This window comes from Chiloscyllium punctatum, chromosome 5 (assembly GCF_047496795.1).
Source record: "Chiloscyllium punctatum isolate Juve2018m chromosome 5, sChiPun1.3, whole genome shotgun sequence".
NCBI classification, from domain to species: Eukaryota; Metazoa; Chordata; class Chondrichthyes; order Orectolobiformes; family Hemiscylliidae; genus Chiloscyllium; species Chiloscyllium punctatum.
The window spans coordinates 112199642-112212956 of NC_092743.1; the positions used below are offsets into that span (position 1 = coordinate 112199642).

The following is a 13315-nucleotide window of genomic DNA, read 5'->3' on the forward strand; positions in this document are numbered from 1 at the left end:
TTAATCTTGCCGAGTCCCAGAATCAGAGGTTTCCGTGGGGCAGACAGGAATGTTAAGGCCATAATCTTGATGAATGGCAGTGAGCTGAAAGCACAAAATGTCTACTCCTCCTCTTGCTTCTTAACATCCTCACTGATGAGAACTAGAGACGACCTAGGTGGTGCATGGTCTGACCAGTGCACTACATATTTGAACATAACTTCCAAGAACTGCACGAGACTCTTTTAGTTAGGAGTTGAACACCCGATGCGCATTGCTGATTGATACTTCAAAAATTGACAAATCAATTTCGCAAAAACTGAGACAGCCTCCAAATTTCTTTTCAGCTCTAAACTTAAAAATCTGGAGCAAGGTATCCATTTTTTTTCTTCCAATTTGCAGTAATTTATACAATGCATTTTGTAGTCTATGAATCGTCTTCTTGGGTTCATGCATTCCTCTCCATTTTGCTATTGGTGAAACGGAGTGCAACGTCTGATTGCAAGACCATTCAACATGAACAACAAACCACAGAGGAACAAACAATGAACAATGAACACTCAGGTAAAATCAAGAATTTTCCTCCCCATTATTACACTATTTAGCTCACAAATACTGCAGTTACTCTATTCTAAGTTTTCATGCATTCAAAAGGTCTAACTGCACTGCACGTCAAATATATCCCTGTTAACCTTGTCACAAATTAAAAGGAGTTTCACACAATGTAATTTATTACACAGTGAGCTCATCACTCCAATCTAGAGACAAAACTGAACACAAACCAATCTTTCCTTGGGGGGGGGGGGGGGAAGAGCAATGAGATCAAAAACTGATAATCCAGGCACAACAAATCTCTAAGCACCACTGCAACAGCCTGGGAGCTCTTGCCCATCATAATTTGAGTTGAGAAAAGTATATGGTACTGGAAGCTCAGGGCTGGAAAAATCCCTTCAGTGGATTTGGTGTTGCTTTGCTCACTTAAGAGTTAATCATAACATAATGTTGAGCTATCAACAAACCAAAAAAGGTCTGAGATTGAGTCCTGATGATTGGCTGCAGCTGCATCACTGCGTGGAACAGGAATTAACAGAAGTCGACCAGTACTTCAGTTCGACATCTCTACTTGTGAGAACCGATTTGTGTACCTAAGAACTCAACTGCTATCAATTGTGGTGGAAACACAAAGGAACAGCACCTTAGGAGAGACATTGAAGAGCTTTTCATCCCATTGGAATACAATGCATTTAAATAGCATCTCCAATGTTCATTATTGATCACAAAAACAAGGACAGAAATAATGTAACAATATATTTAAACTAATACTGGATTAGTGGTGCTGGAAGAGCACAGCAGTTCAGGCAGCATCCAACGAGCAGCGAAATCGACGTTTCAGGAAACGTCGATTTCGCTGCTCGTTGGATGCTGCCTGAACTGCTGTGCTCTTCCAGCACCACTAATCCAGTATTTGGTTTTCAGCATCTGCAGTCATTGTTTTTACCTTGTTTAAACTAATAGTTCATCTTTCATAATCTCAGGATATTCCAAAGTGGGTCACAGCCTATTAAACACTTTTGATAAGGTGTTAGCTGTAAATTAGGGAAATGTGGCAGGTATTTGTTTACATTAAGCCCTAAAATAAATTACCAGATCAGCTGTTTTAATGAACTTTGTCATGGAATAAGTATTGGCAACGAGAGCAAAAGATTTGTCCTACTGTCTCTGAAAATGCGTCTCAGGATTTAACAAAAAATCTGCCTGAGGTAAAAGGTCGGCGATTACTTCTTATTCTAAAATTTACTTTTAGAAAATGTAAAGATCGGGATAGGATTCAAGTAGCGAAATAAAGTATCTGAAGGACTGATCAACAGCTTAGTCAAGATGATGGGTTTCATTCACAGAAGGCTTAGAAAAGCACAGAGGTGAAAGCACTTAGTGACAGTTACAGGGAGTAGGATCAAAGCAGCTAAAGGCTACGCCACAAATGGTAAGAGGGGACAGAAAATGAGATGATGATACTGGTCTGAGGGAAGAAGGACAGAGGGTGGGCTACTACGTTCAGAAAAAAAAAGTATGCGAAGGTCTCAAAAGAGTTCTTAATAAATTTTAAATTATGTAAGTGGAACCAGGGACCAATATAAACAAAGTAAGGTTCAAAGTTTGTGAGAAGATTTGTAGCTCGAGTGCTCGTTGTTGTGGTTCTGTTCACCGAGCTGGGAATTTGTGTTGCAGAAGTTTCGTCCCCTGTCTAGGTGACATCCTCAGTGCTTGGGAGCCTCCTGTGAAGCGCTTCTGTGACGTTTCCTCCGGCATTTATAGTGGTTAGTCTCTGCCGCTTCCGGTTGTCAGTTCCAGCTGTTCTCTGCAGTGACCGGTATATTGGGTCCAGGTCGATGTGTTGATAGAATCTGTGGATGAATGCCATGCCTCTAGGAATTCCCTGGCTGTTCTCTGTTTGGCTTGTCCTATAATAGTAGTGTTGTCCCAGTCGAACTCATGTTGCTTGTCATCTGCGTGTGTGGCTACTAAGGATAGCTGGTCATGTCGTTTCGTGGTTTAGAGGTTTACAAAATTATGAGGGGCATGGATAGGATAAATAGACAAAGTCTTTTCCCTGGGGTCATGGAGTCCAAACAGAGAGGGCATAGGTTTAGGGTGAGAGGGGAAAGATATAAAAGAGACCTAAGGGGCAATGTTTTCACGCAGAGGGTGGTATGTGTATGGAATGAGCTGCCAAAGGAAGTGGTGGAGGCTGGTACAATTGCAACATTTAAGAGGCATTTGGATGCGTATATGAATAGGAAGGGTTTGGAGAGATATGGGCCGGATGCTGGCAAGTGGGACTAGATTGGGTTGGGATACCTGGTCGGCATGGACAGGTTGAACCGAAGGGTCTGTTTCCATGCTGTACATCTCTATGACTCTATGTTTGAGTAACAGTGCATCTTCAGTCATATCTGACTGAGTGGATTTGAATCCATTAGCTTAGGGTCTACATGGAATCGAGCTTTCTCCCACTCGTTAACTATGTAGCCTTTATTTGTTTCATTTTTCAAATAAGTTAGGTGCATTACAGTTTTAATAAAGCAGCATAACTGCAAAGTTAGGCAAAATTATGTGGATTCAAATTCAGAATCAAATTTGAACACCTAAATTTAATGCCATACAGCATCTAGGTAAAGTACATACTTCTACTGTGAAATCACTGAGTCAAATTCAGAAAAGCAGGAACTCCAACTATGTTGAAATTCTCCACCATTCCCCCAGCAGAATAAGAAATCCATGAGAAGATACCATGACTAGATGAAGTTTTGGATTGGTAATGTTGGATTAGCTAAACTCATATATGCTTGTTGTATGACCATCAAACATTGGCCAATGAATTGGTATGGAGTTAGGCAACATTACAGTACAAAATCATGGTCAAGCCTGCTGTAATAGTTGCAAAACAGTCTTACTCACATCTTGAACAAATCTTCAGCATGAGAAATTTTTAATGCAGATGAAACCAGCTTGTTTTATAATCTTTTATCGATTTGTTCTTTAAGGTTTAAAGATAAATTACACAACGGTGTGAGACAGTGTTTTTGCGCTGCTGCTGTGGTCTGTGGCAAAATGGACAGCATGAAAAAGTTGTCATTTCTTGTGATATGTAAATCCAAAAAGCCACATTCCATCAAAAATGCCAAGAGACTACTTACACACTGTGGGGTAAACAGAACTTCCAAATTTGTGGCACATATAGACAGGGTTAAGAATGCATTTAGCACCATGCCCTTCATTGCTCAGACCACTGAATATAGGAGTTGGGATATCGTGTTAAAGTTGTACATGATTTTTGTGAGGCCTCTTCTGGAGTACTGTATGCAGTTCTGATTACCCTGTTACTGGAAGGATATTATTAAACTGGAGAGGGTTCAGAAAAGATTTATCAGGATCTTTCTGGGAATGGAAGGTTTGAGTTATAAAAATAGGCTGGATAGACGTGGACTTGTTTTTTATCACTGGGGCATAGGAGGTTGAGGAATGACCTTACAGAAGTTTATAAAATCATGAGGGGCATAATAAAGATCTTTTCCCAAAGGTGAGGGAGTTCAAACTTATTTTTGTTTAATCTGAGAGGAGAAACATTTAAAAAGGACATGAAAGGCAACTTTTTTTTTTTACAGAGAGTGGTTAGTGTGTGGATTTCAGCTGCCAAAGGAAGGGATGGATGCAGGTACAGTTAAAACGTTTAAAAGGCATTTGGATAAGTATATGAACAGGAAAGGTTTGGAGGGTCTGTTTCCATGCTACATGATTCTATGACTATATGCAGCATTTTTGAGTTGTGAATCAGCAGAGTGGACAAAACGTATCAACAATAAAAGAAAGAGTCATCAGGGCATCAATATCCTAAGAGTCTGAAGAATGCCATCCGGTCATCCATCCGTCTCCCCCTCTGAAGCTCCAAAGGTTACAGAGATACTGCGGATTCAGTATTGCAGCAGAAAATGCGTATGACTGCACTGACGTGGTGAACACAGTCAAAGACAACACACTAATTTACTCATGTTCAGCGAGACTTTTCAGGGCTAACTCCCAATATCTTTCAATATTTATAGCATGTCAGGCCAGTGTGATATGCAAACAGATTGAAAAATAAAGATATTTTTCATATTTTTATATATCTGTGTTTCTTTTCACAGAGTTAAATTTACAGGCAAGCGAAAATGGAGGGTCTTCCTTGCCTAACAGAAATTTGGTAGTGGTCCCTGGTAAATGAACTTCGCAATTTTACTGTAGATGTAACAATCTTTTTTTCTCACCTTTTTAAATTACAGCTTTCATTTAATGATTTAAAAAAAATCATTACCAGGTTGGTGAGCTGTCCAAATATTGTTCTTTTCCATATCCTAAACAGCATGTGTGCAGTCAGGCGTATTAAAGTCAAAGCATGTCTTAAGAGGTTCTCTAAGCAACTTGACATGGGCAGCATTATGTTACTTTTAGATTCATAAAAACTTGTGTAAGCTCACAACACTTAGATTCATAAAAACTTGTGTGTCTGAAAGATCAATTTTTATAACACCATTGTTCCAAACAAATGCGTTTTTGACCACATTCAATGGGATAATGATCCATCAACATAAACACTTGTTTGCTTTTTGTATGCCAATGTAACAGTCAAAATACTACCAACAAAACTGGAAAACTGTCAAACTTGAAATTTCAAGTAAATATATGCATTCCATGAGCAATTCTAAATCAGTCATAAAATAACATTTTACTCGACTGAATTTCTCTTACAACAATCAAGATGTCAAAAGGTAATTTAGCTTTGGAATGAGTTAAAAATTACTTATTTTTATTTACATTCATATTTATGAAAGACAAACATATTCAGCATTATTTTCAGAGACCTCAGTTAACTTAAAGACTCGGATTCAGATTCTATTTCAGTACAATTCACGACCAACAGAAAATGTTGTAAATATCACTAGAATTTCACTGTGCAGCAACACGTACCCATATACAAATCAACTTTAACACGTTTCTTTGCTCTTCCCAAATAAAAGTATCAGCAGTTAAAAGTGAACCGCAATTCAAAACAGCTTTTAAAAATTCATAAGGAGAGTGACTTTGGAATTTGAAGCTCCTATTACCTTTTAAACAGCAAGACAGAAAGTTTAAATTATAATGTGCAGGGTTTTACCTCACGTAATTCTCCAATCCTACGTAGGGCTTTATCTTGACCCTGACTTAAAACTACCTAAAAAAGATGGACAGAGATGATTTTCAAAATCAATGTACAGAATTGCAAGTAGAAACAAGTTCATGCATTAACTAATCTCGATATTAAATTTCTCGGTGAAGAACACATTTTTCTTCATTCTTTTAACATTTAAACTACCAAATAATTAAATGATGCGACACTCTTCAAAATTTCATTGTGAATCTCAGTCAAGTCTTAGTATACATGCTATGTAATGCTTTTCATTGCTGTTTTCAAAGCAAGCTTCTTGCAAAATTTTTTTTTGTGTTGTGACAAACAAATTAATGATGCGTAAGTCAGTAATGTCATACAAGACTGACTGAGAACTAGCTTTCCACAACACAAACTGAACAGATGCAAACAATCTGCAAACTATGCTTGATAGCTTGAATGGCATTGTGTGATTACATAGAGAAAGAGTGATTGACTTGACTGAAAAATTTGCAACGTGGTTTGAAATTGCCATCAATGAGCAAACCAAAAAGATTTCTTGCTACTGAATGATAGTGAGCTGAGTGCACTGGTTGCAAGTGCTACCTATGTACCTTTCATCACATGTAATACTGCATACATTCTAATCACGCGATGTAATATTAAATTTTAAACTGAACAATTATATACTCAAAAAGCTCATAAAATTTCAATTATTCAGCACTGAATACTGGTGAAGAAATTACTTCCTCAGTGAGTACAGCCTGAGTGAAGTCCAAGTGCGATGGAAAAAGTCTCAGCTCAACGAAGGTGGCGGCGGAGAAGAAAGGTCAACAAAGCAATCAAGAGGAATCAATATCAATTAAAAAAAAATAGCCTTTTCGGTTGGCCCAGACGCAATTGCAGGAAAGCAGAATGAATGCTCAGAGCAGATGAATGTATGGCTGAAACGAACAGGAAGGCTCAAGATTTTTGGGGGAGATGGGATGACACAACAAGACAAGTTGCACATCGGGAGGGACTGGGCCGAGACTGTGGTAACAATGTTTGACAATGCTGCAGTAGAGGGTTTAAACCAGTTTGGATTGGAACCTGAATAAAAATTCGGAAGGAAAGGAAACAATGCTGAAAATGGAAAGCAGAAATTAGTCACTAAATATATAAGAGAGTAAAACAATGTTTAGAAATAGAATAGACAATGGAAAGACAGAGAGAGAGAGAGAGAGAGAGACACACAGACAGACAATGCGCAGGTGCAAGAAAGTACTGAAACTAAATTAGAAAATAATAAAATAAGGTTGCTTAGCTGAAGGAGTTAGGGAACAGGGCAGGAGAGTGAGAAAATTTAGAGAATTAGTGAGCAAAGTAAAAAGAAAATCCCAAAAATGTCATCAGCACAAGGGACAGTCCAGACTGGTGATTTTTAAAACAAAAAATAAAGCCTTTGCTTCACTTCCTTGAAATTGCAATCAACAAGCAAACCAAGACAGATTTCTCACCACTAAATGATAGCGAGCTGAGTGCGCTGGTTGCGAGTGCTACCTGTGTACCTTTCATCACATGCATTGCTGTATACATTCCAATGACTCGACGTAATTATTAAATTTTAAACAACTGAACAATGATATAATCAAAAAGCTCATAAATGTTTCAATTATTCAGCATTCCTAATTTCTATGGACTGTACATTCTTTAACATGCAAAAACTCCATGAAACTTCTCAAGGCCTGGACAACCACATGTGCAGTCACTCATCAGCTTGAGGAGCTCAAGCACAGGATTTCAGTGCTTGAGCAGTAACCTTCAAGACTGAAAGTATCATGGCTAACACATTTCTGGATGGAGTTACCATTCTGCTTAATGGTATGTAGACAGAGAGGAAATGGATAACCATCAGTTTATCTAAGTGAACCAGATGGGTCATGCACAAATTCCCTGAATGCATCTTACTCTCTAATAAGTATTCAGTTCTCAAAAATGTTGAAGGTGATGTTTCATCAGAGGAGTACAGTCCAAGGCAACTCCACAGTTGTCTCAGGTGGAGACAGGGGAAAAGTGAGGAAAACAACAATGCCCAGGGATCATATCATTTGGGGAATGGGAGGATATTACTCCAGCAGCAAACTTAACACATGGATGGTACGTTGTCCTTCTGATGCCAGGGTGGAAGATGTTGGTAAATGGTTGAAGAGGACCCAGCAGATTGAGTGAGCAACCAGCAGTTGTGGGGGTACATATGGGTGTCAACAAGCTAAGTAGAAAGAGGAATGAGATCCTAGAAGCATTTTTTTGAGAACCAAGTAAGAAATCAAAACATAGTAATCACTGGATTAATGTTTATACTATATTTCACCGAGTATAAGAATAGGACAATATATTTTCAATTTTGAACTGAAAAGTTGGGGGCTGCAGGACTTTGGATATCTCTGACACTGGAACTACATTTCTTTTGTGGGGGTGTCGTGACAGGATCAGGATATGGCAGTTTACTACTGCCGATTGGTAGAATTTAAATTAACTTGTCAGGGGAATGGGAAGCAGAAAGACATTAGGGGGAAAACAATACACAAAGAATTGGGAAGGGTAGGTAGCACTACAGTAACAAACAGCTTGGTATCAAGTGGAATCAAGACATAAAGTGAGTTTACCATGGAGCAAGTGAGATAAAATAGATTGGTAAGCCACATACACATGAATATATCTGACAGTAACAGACATCAAAAAAAGCAACTTTTAAAAAAAAGGGTTCAGTACAGTCCTGACCGATGTACTACTGGACAAGTGTCAGAATGAAACTTGATAGATCATATTCTTTATCATTTGATTTGACATGGTGCACTCAAACATAGTCATACAAAGCTGAAGAATTTATTTCATAACACACCTGAAGTTTTGAACCAAAGTCAAAAACAGAATAAAAACAAAACTAGACAGAGGAACAGTTAGAAAGATCTTAAAACAGTACGTATAATAAAGCCCTCCAAATATTTTCCTAACACCATTACCCTACTAAATTCAAACCCAGAGAAATAATTCTAAATCAAAACTTCAATTTCTTAACAACTTAAGCCCTGTAAACTGTGGAGGCTTCTTACACGAAAAGCACATACCAAGAGCTTTCACTTTCTCAGCATCTAGTAACCTGCAGATTCCTCGTGAAACATTCCTTGTCTGGTAGGTGGACAAAATTATTTTTTCTAGGGAAGTAATTTATCTCAACTCACTGAAAGAAATTTTTTTCCAGGAGAGATACTAGACTGCCTTCTGATTCACGTCTCATCTGAACTGAGTTAATCAAAAAAGACGACTTGATATTGCAGATATTTAGATTACCTTGTTTATCTGTGTTCTCCTAGGGGTTATATTATTCGTACTAAATTGTCAACTTTTTGTTCATATTATAATTTTGATGTTCAAGATCTGTTATTTCTAAAGGCTGGTTAGGAATAATTGGACAATTTTGAGGGTCATCAAATAATTTAACTTCACTGTTTCAAGTCCTGTGTTAGTGAGGCTGATTTAGTTCAACTTGCAATCTCTATTGTTAGTGTTGATACATTGGCCCCAGCTGAAAGAGCTCAAGGGTGCCTTCTGTGCTGTAAAACTCTATGTGAAATGAGGATGTATCGTTCAATCCAGATGTTGTGTGCTACAACTGTATCTCGGAATTCATTTCACAGCAACTATATTTGCATTTTCTATAAAACGCATTATTGTAGCCATTAATTAAGAAACATTTTTAGTTTTTTTTAAATCATCCCTATAAAGTGAAGGACAATTAACCCAGAACCCATTTCAATGCCAAATGGCATAAATAAGAACTTGAATAGCACACTTCAAATTATTATTAATGACCAACTTACTGACTGATCAATGGGTTGCTCTTTAATGCATTACCATAGCTGGCAATTTCACTTACCTGCATTTTTTCTTTATCTCTCTGCAAAGTCCGATAGGCAGTGACCAACTGAAAGAACAAAGCAGATGCTCAACATGAAAATTCTATATATGTACATTTCCAAGTTCATGAAACAAGGTACAGCGCCCTAAATAAATGATGCCTTTATCTACTTCCACAACTATACTAGAAAATTGGCCAATTCAGTGATCAGCAAAGAAACTGCTCAGTTTAAACCTTGAAGAAAACAGCCAAAAAGAATGAATGGGCTTTGTGGTATCATTAATGGTTTCCCCATTAAAGTGACAATTTGATGCAGGTGATGTCTGCTATCTAGGAATAGTGACAAGCAGACAATCAGAATAATCCAAAGTTTAAAAAAGGAGTACTTTCTGTTTAAGTTATTCATTTTTCAATCATTTTATAGAAAATGAAATTAAAATCAGGCAAAGTAATTGGACTAAGGGTCAAGCTGAAATAGCAAACAACGTTTCAAAAATTGTATTCATGTTAAAATCTATGAACTGTTTTTGTGACATGGAAGGAATGACAGGGACCCTGAGTTGGTTTTCCAGAGCCAAAATGACTTTTAAACAATTTTAATGATTTTGAATACCATTAAACTGAATTACATCTTATTGAAACCATTTTTTTTCCAATGATGAGAATCGTGCATAAATAGTTGAAATTCATGTCAAATTATAGATACTGTGCTGATTGCATCTGCAACAGCATACCCGCAAGTCAAGGGCTTCTCGGACATGCGATTTCTATGCTAAATTGCTCTTGCAGATGCAAGAAGTTGATTTTACACAGTAATTGAAGGTGAATTCATCATAGTTTCATTGTCATGACAAAATGCAAACATAGCCATAAAACAACAACTAGCATTCATATCAATACCTGAAATTTGTGAAAGCCCCAAGCATTTCAGGGGAGCAGAAACAAACAATCATTTGGATAGATACAAAAGTGTGGTCAGGGTTGGTTCTTAAATCCATATTAAAAGAAGCAAGTGGAAGGAGTCTATGATTTGAGGATTCCCAATGTTTAATTGGAGGAAATTTCAATCCATTAACAACATGCAGTATGGTAAACAACAGACACAGAGTAGGTGCTGGTGATCAGCTAAATGGATGTCACCAGCAAACATATAGAAGCAAATGTGTTTTTGGACCACGATACTGAAAGACAGCATGAAATTGAGAAATTGGAAGGGACCAAAGTTGGATCTTTGGAGCATTTTGAGGAAATAATGCAGGAATGTAAAGGCAAAGCATAATTGGAATGTCGACAATGCATCATGGCCAGCCACTGGTGAAGAATCCAAAGACTGGAGCATGACTAATGTGCTATTAATTAAGAAAGGCTGCAGGGAAATGCCTGAGAATGACAGACTGGTGAGCCTAACATCTGTGGTGGATAAGTTGGTCGAGGGGATTCTGAGAAAAAGGAACTACATGCATTTGGATAGGTAACAACTCATTTGGGATAGACAGCATGGCTTTGTGCATGGGAAATCATATCTCAAGAATTTGATTGAGTTTTTTGAAGGGGTGACCAAGAAAGTATATGAGGACAACATGGTAGATGTTGTCTACATTGACTTGAGCAAGGCTTTTGAGAAGGTACCATATGATGGGTTGTTGAATCAGGTTAAATCTTATGGGATCCAGTGAGAGCTGGACAACTGGACAGAAAATTGGCTTGAAGGTAGCAGACAGAAGGTGGCAGTACAGGGCTGTTTCTCAAACTGAAGACCTTTGACGAGTGGTGTGCCACAGGGATCACTGTTCTTTGTCATTTATAGCCATGATTCCAATGAAAAGTTAGGAGCTTTGGTTATTACGTTTACAGATGACAAGATTGGTGATTCAGTAGACAGTGAAAAACTAGTCATCAGGGAATACAAGACAACCTTGATCAACAGGGCCAGTGAGCTGTGGAAGGCAGATGGAGTTTAATTTAGATAAACTCAAGGTGTTGCAACTTAATAGGTCGAACCAAGACAGGACTTACACAGTCAATGTTAGTGCCATGGGGAATGTTACAGAACAAAGAGACCGAAAGGTTCAGGTTCATAACTCCTTGTAAGTGGAGTCACAGGTAGACAAGACAAGAAAGCAAGCATGCTGAAAGCTTTCTTTGATCAGTCAGAGATCTCAGGATAGGAGTTATGACATCTTGTTGGAGCTGTATAAAACATTGTAAGGCCATTGAGTGCTGTGTGCAGTTCTGGTCACCCGACTACAGAAAGGATATTATTAAACGAGAAAGAGTGCAGAAACCTTACCCAGACTGTAAGGTTCAAATTATAATGAGTGTCTGGGACTTTTTTTCTCTGAAGTATAGGAGACTGAGGGTTAACCTTATAGAGGTCTATAAAATCATGAGAGGCATAGGTAAGGTAGATAGCCAACAACTTTTCCCCATGGTAAGGGAGTCAAAAACGAGAGTTTGGTTTAAGGAGAGACAGGAGGCGTACAAAAAGGAGCCAGAATGGCCATTTTTTCATACAGAGTGTGGTGAGTATCTGGAAGAGGATGCCAGAGGTAGTGGTGGAAGTGAGTACAATTTTGTCAGTTATCAAACATTTGGACGGGTACGTAGATAGGATAGCTGTGGAGGGATAAACACAGGCAAACGGGAATAGATTAATTGTGAAAATTGAGCAGCATATATAATCTGCCCAGAAAGACCTGTTTCTGTGCAGTAAACCTCTAACACTGCGACACCTTGTTCGGAATTAATCCCCAGTGAATCTGGTGAGGGGAAGGCCACCTTCCATAGCAATGTTTCCAATCTTTCTTTTCCCTTTATTTGAAGTGTTTACCCTCTCACAGTGGTTGATAGGGTCGTCAATCATACCCACTTAATTTCTTACATTTCTGTGCTTCTACCTTTACCTCTCGACCAGAACCATGACAGACTTCCCTTTACATCCCACCAACCTCGATACTCAATACATCATCCTCTGCCATTTCTGTCAATTTCTGAATGCTGCAACCAAACAGCAGATGACAAGATTGGTGATTCAGTAGACAGTGAAAAACTAGTCATCAGGGAATACAAGACAACCTTGATCAACAGGGCCAGTTCCCTCTACTCCGAAACATTCTGAAGAGATTGTTTCCCGACAACGCAATAATTTATTCATCAATCACCTACAAAAACCCCTCCCCCTGTTCCTTTCAAGAAAGTGCAGGAGATACAACAATTCCCATTTCACCCCCTCTTCTTACTGTTAAAAGCCCTTCACACTCTCTCTAATGAAATAATAACTTATTTACAACTTGTTCCAAATGAGTGCACTGTAGTTGCCACTGATGATGTGGTCACCACTACATTAGGGACACCAAATGCAGATTGAGTGGAGAATGCAGAACCCTGCAATCCATCTTCAAGCGTAACTCCAAGGCTCAGTTCAATTTCCCACTCAACTCCCACTCTGACTCTTGCCTCCAAAACAGCTTCAATATAGCTTATCGTGTGTTAAAGGGACAATACTCATCTTTTTTTCAGGCACTTCACAGCCTTCCATACTCAAACGAGAGTTCAGCAATCTCAAGTCATAACCTCTACTCCCAATTGCTTCCAGGTAACAGTTGTTGATATTTTCTCTGATTCACACCTCCTCTAGACCCTCCTTAATGGTTTTACATATCTTATCATTATTTTACATTGCCTTAGACCATCATCCATTAGTCTTTAACGTGTTTGGTCTGTCACTGAAATACAAACTGATCTTTTTTGGT

General features: G+C 38.4%; 1 protein-coding gene across 6 annotated transcripts in view; it reads right to left on the reverse strand.

The window, feature by feature from the left end:
• Window positions 1-13315, reverse strand: part of golga4 (golgin A4) — a 183124-nt gene that overhangs the window by 127805 nt on the left and 42004 nt on the right. For all 6 annotated transcript variants that reach the window (XM_072571048.1, XM_072571049.1, XM_072571047.1 and 3 more), the window contains 2 exons: window positions 9582-9629; window positions 5672-5728 (listed from right to left, as the gene is read on the reverse strand). In XM_072571048.1, the coding sequence (XP_072427149.1) occupies window positions 5672-5728; window positions 9582-9629 (105 nt within the window). The remainder of the gene's footprint in view (window positions 1-5671; window positions 5729-9581; window positions 9630-13315) is intronic.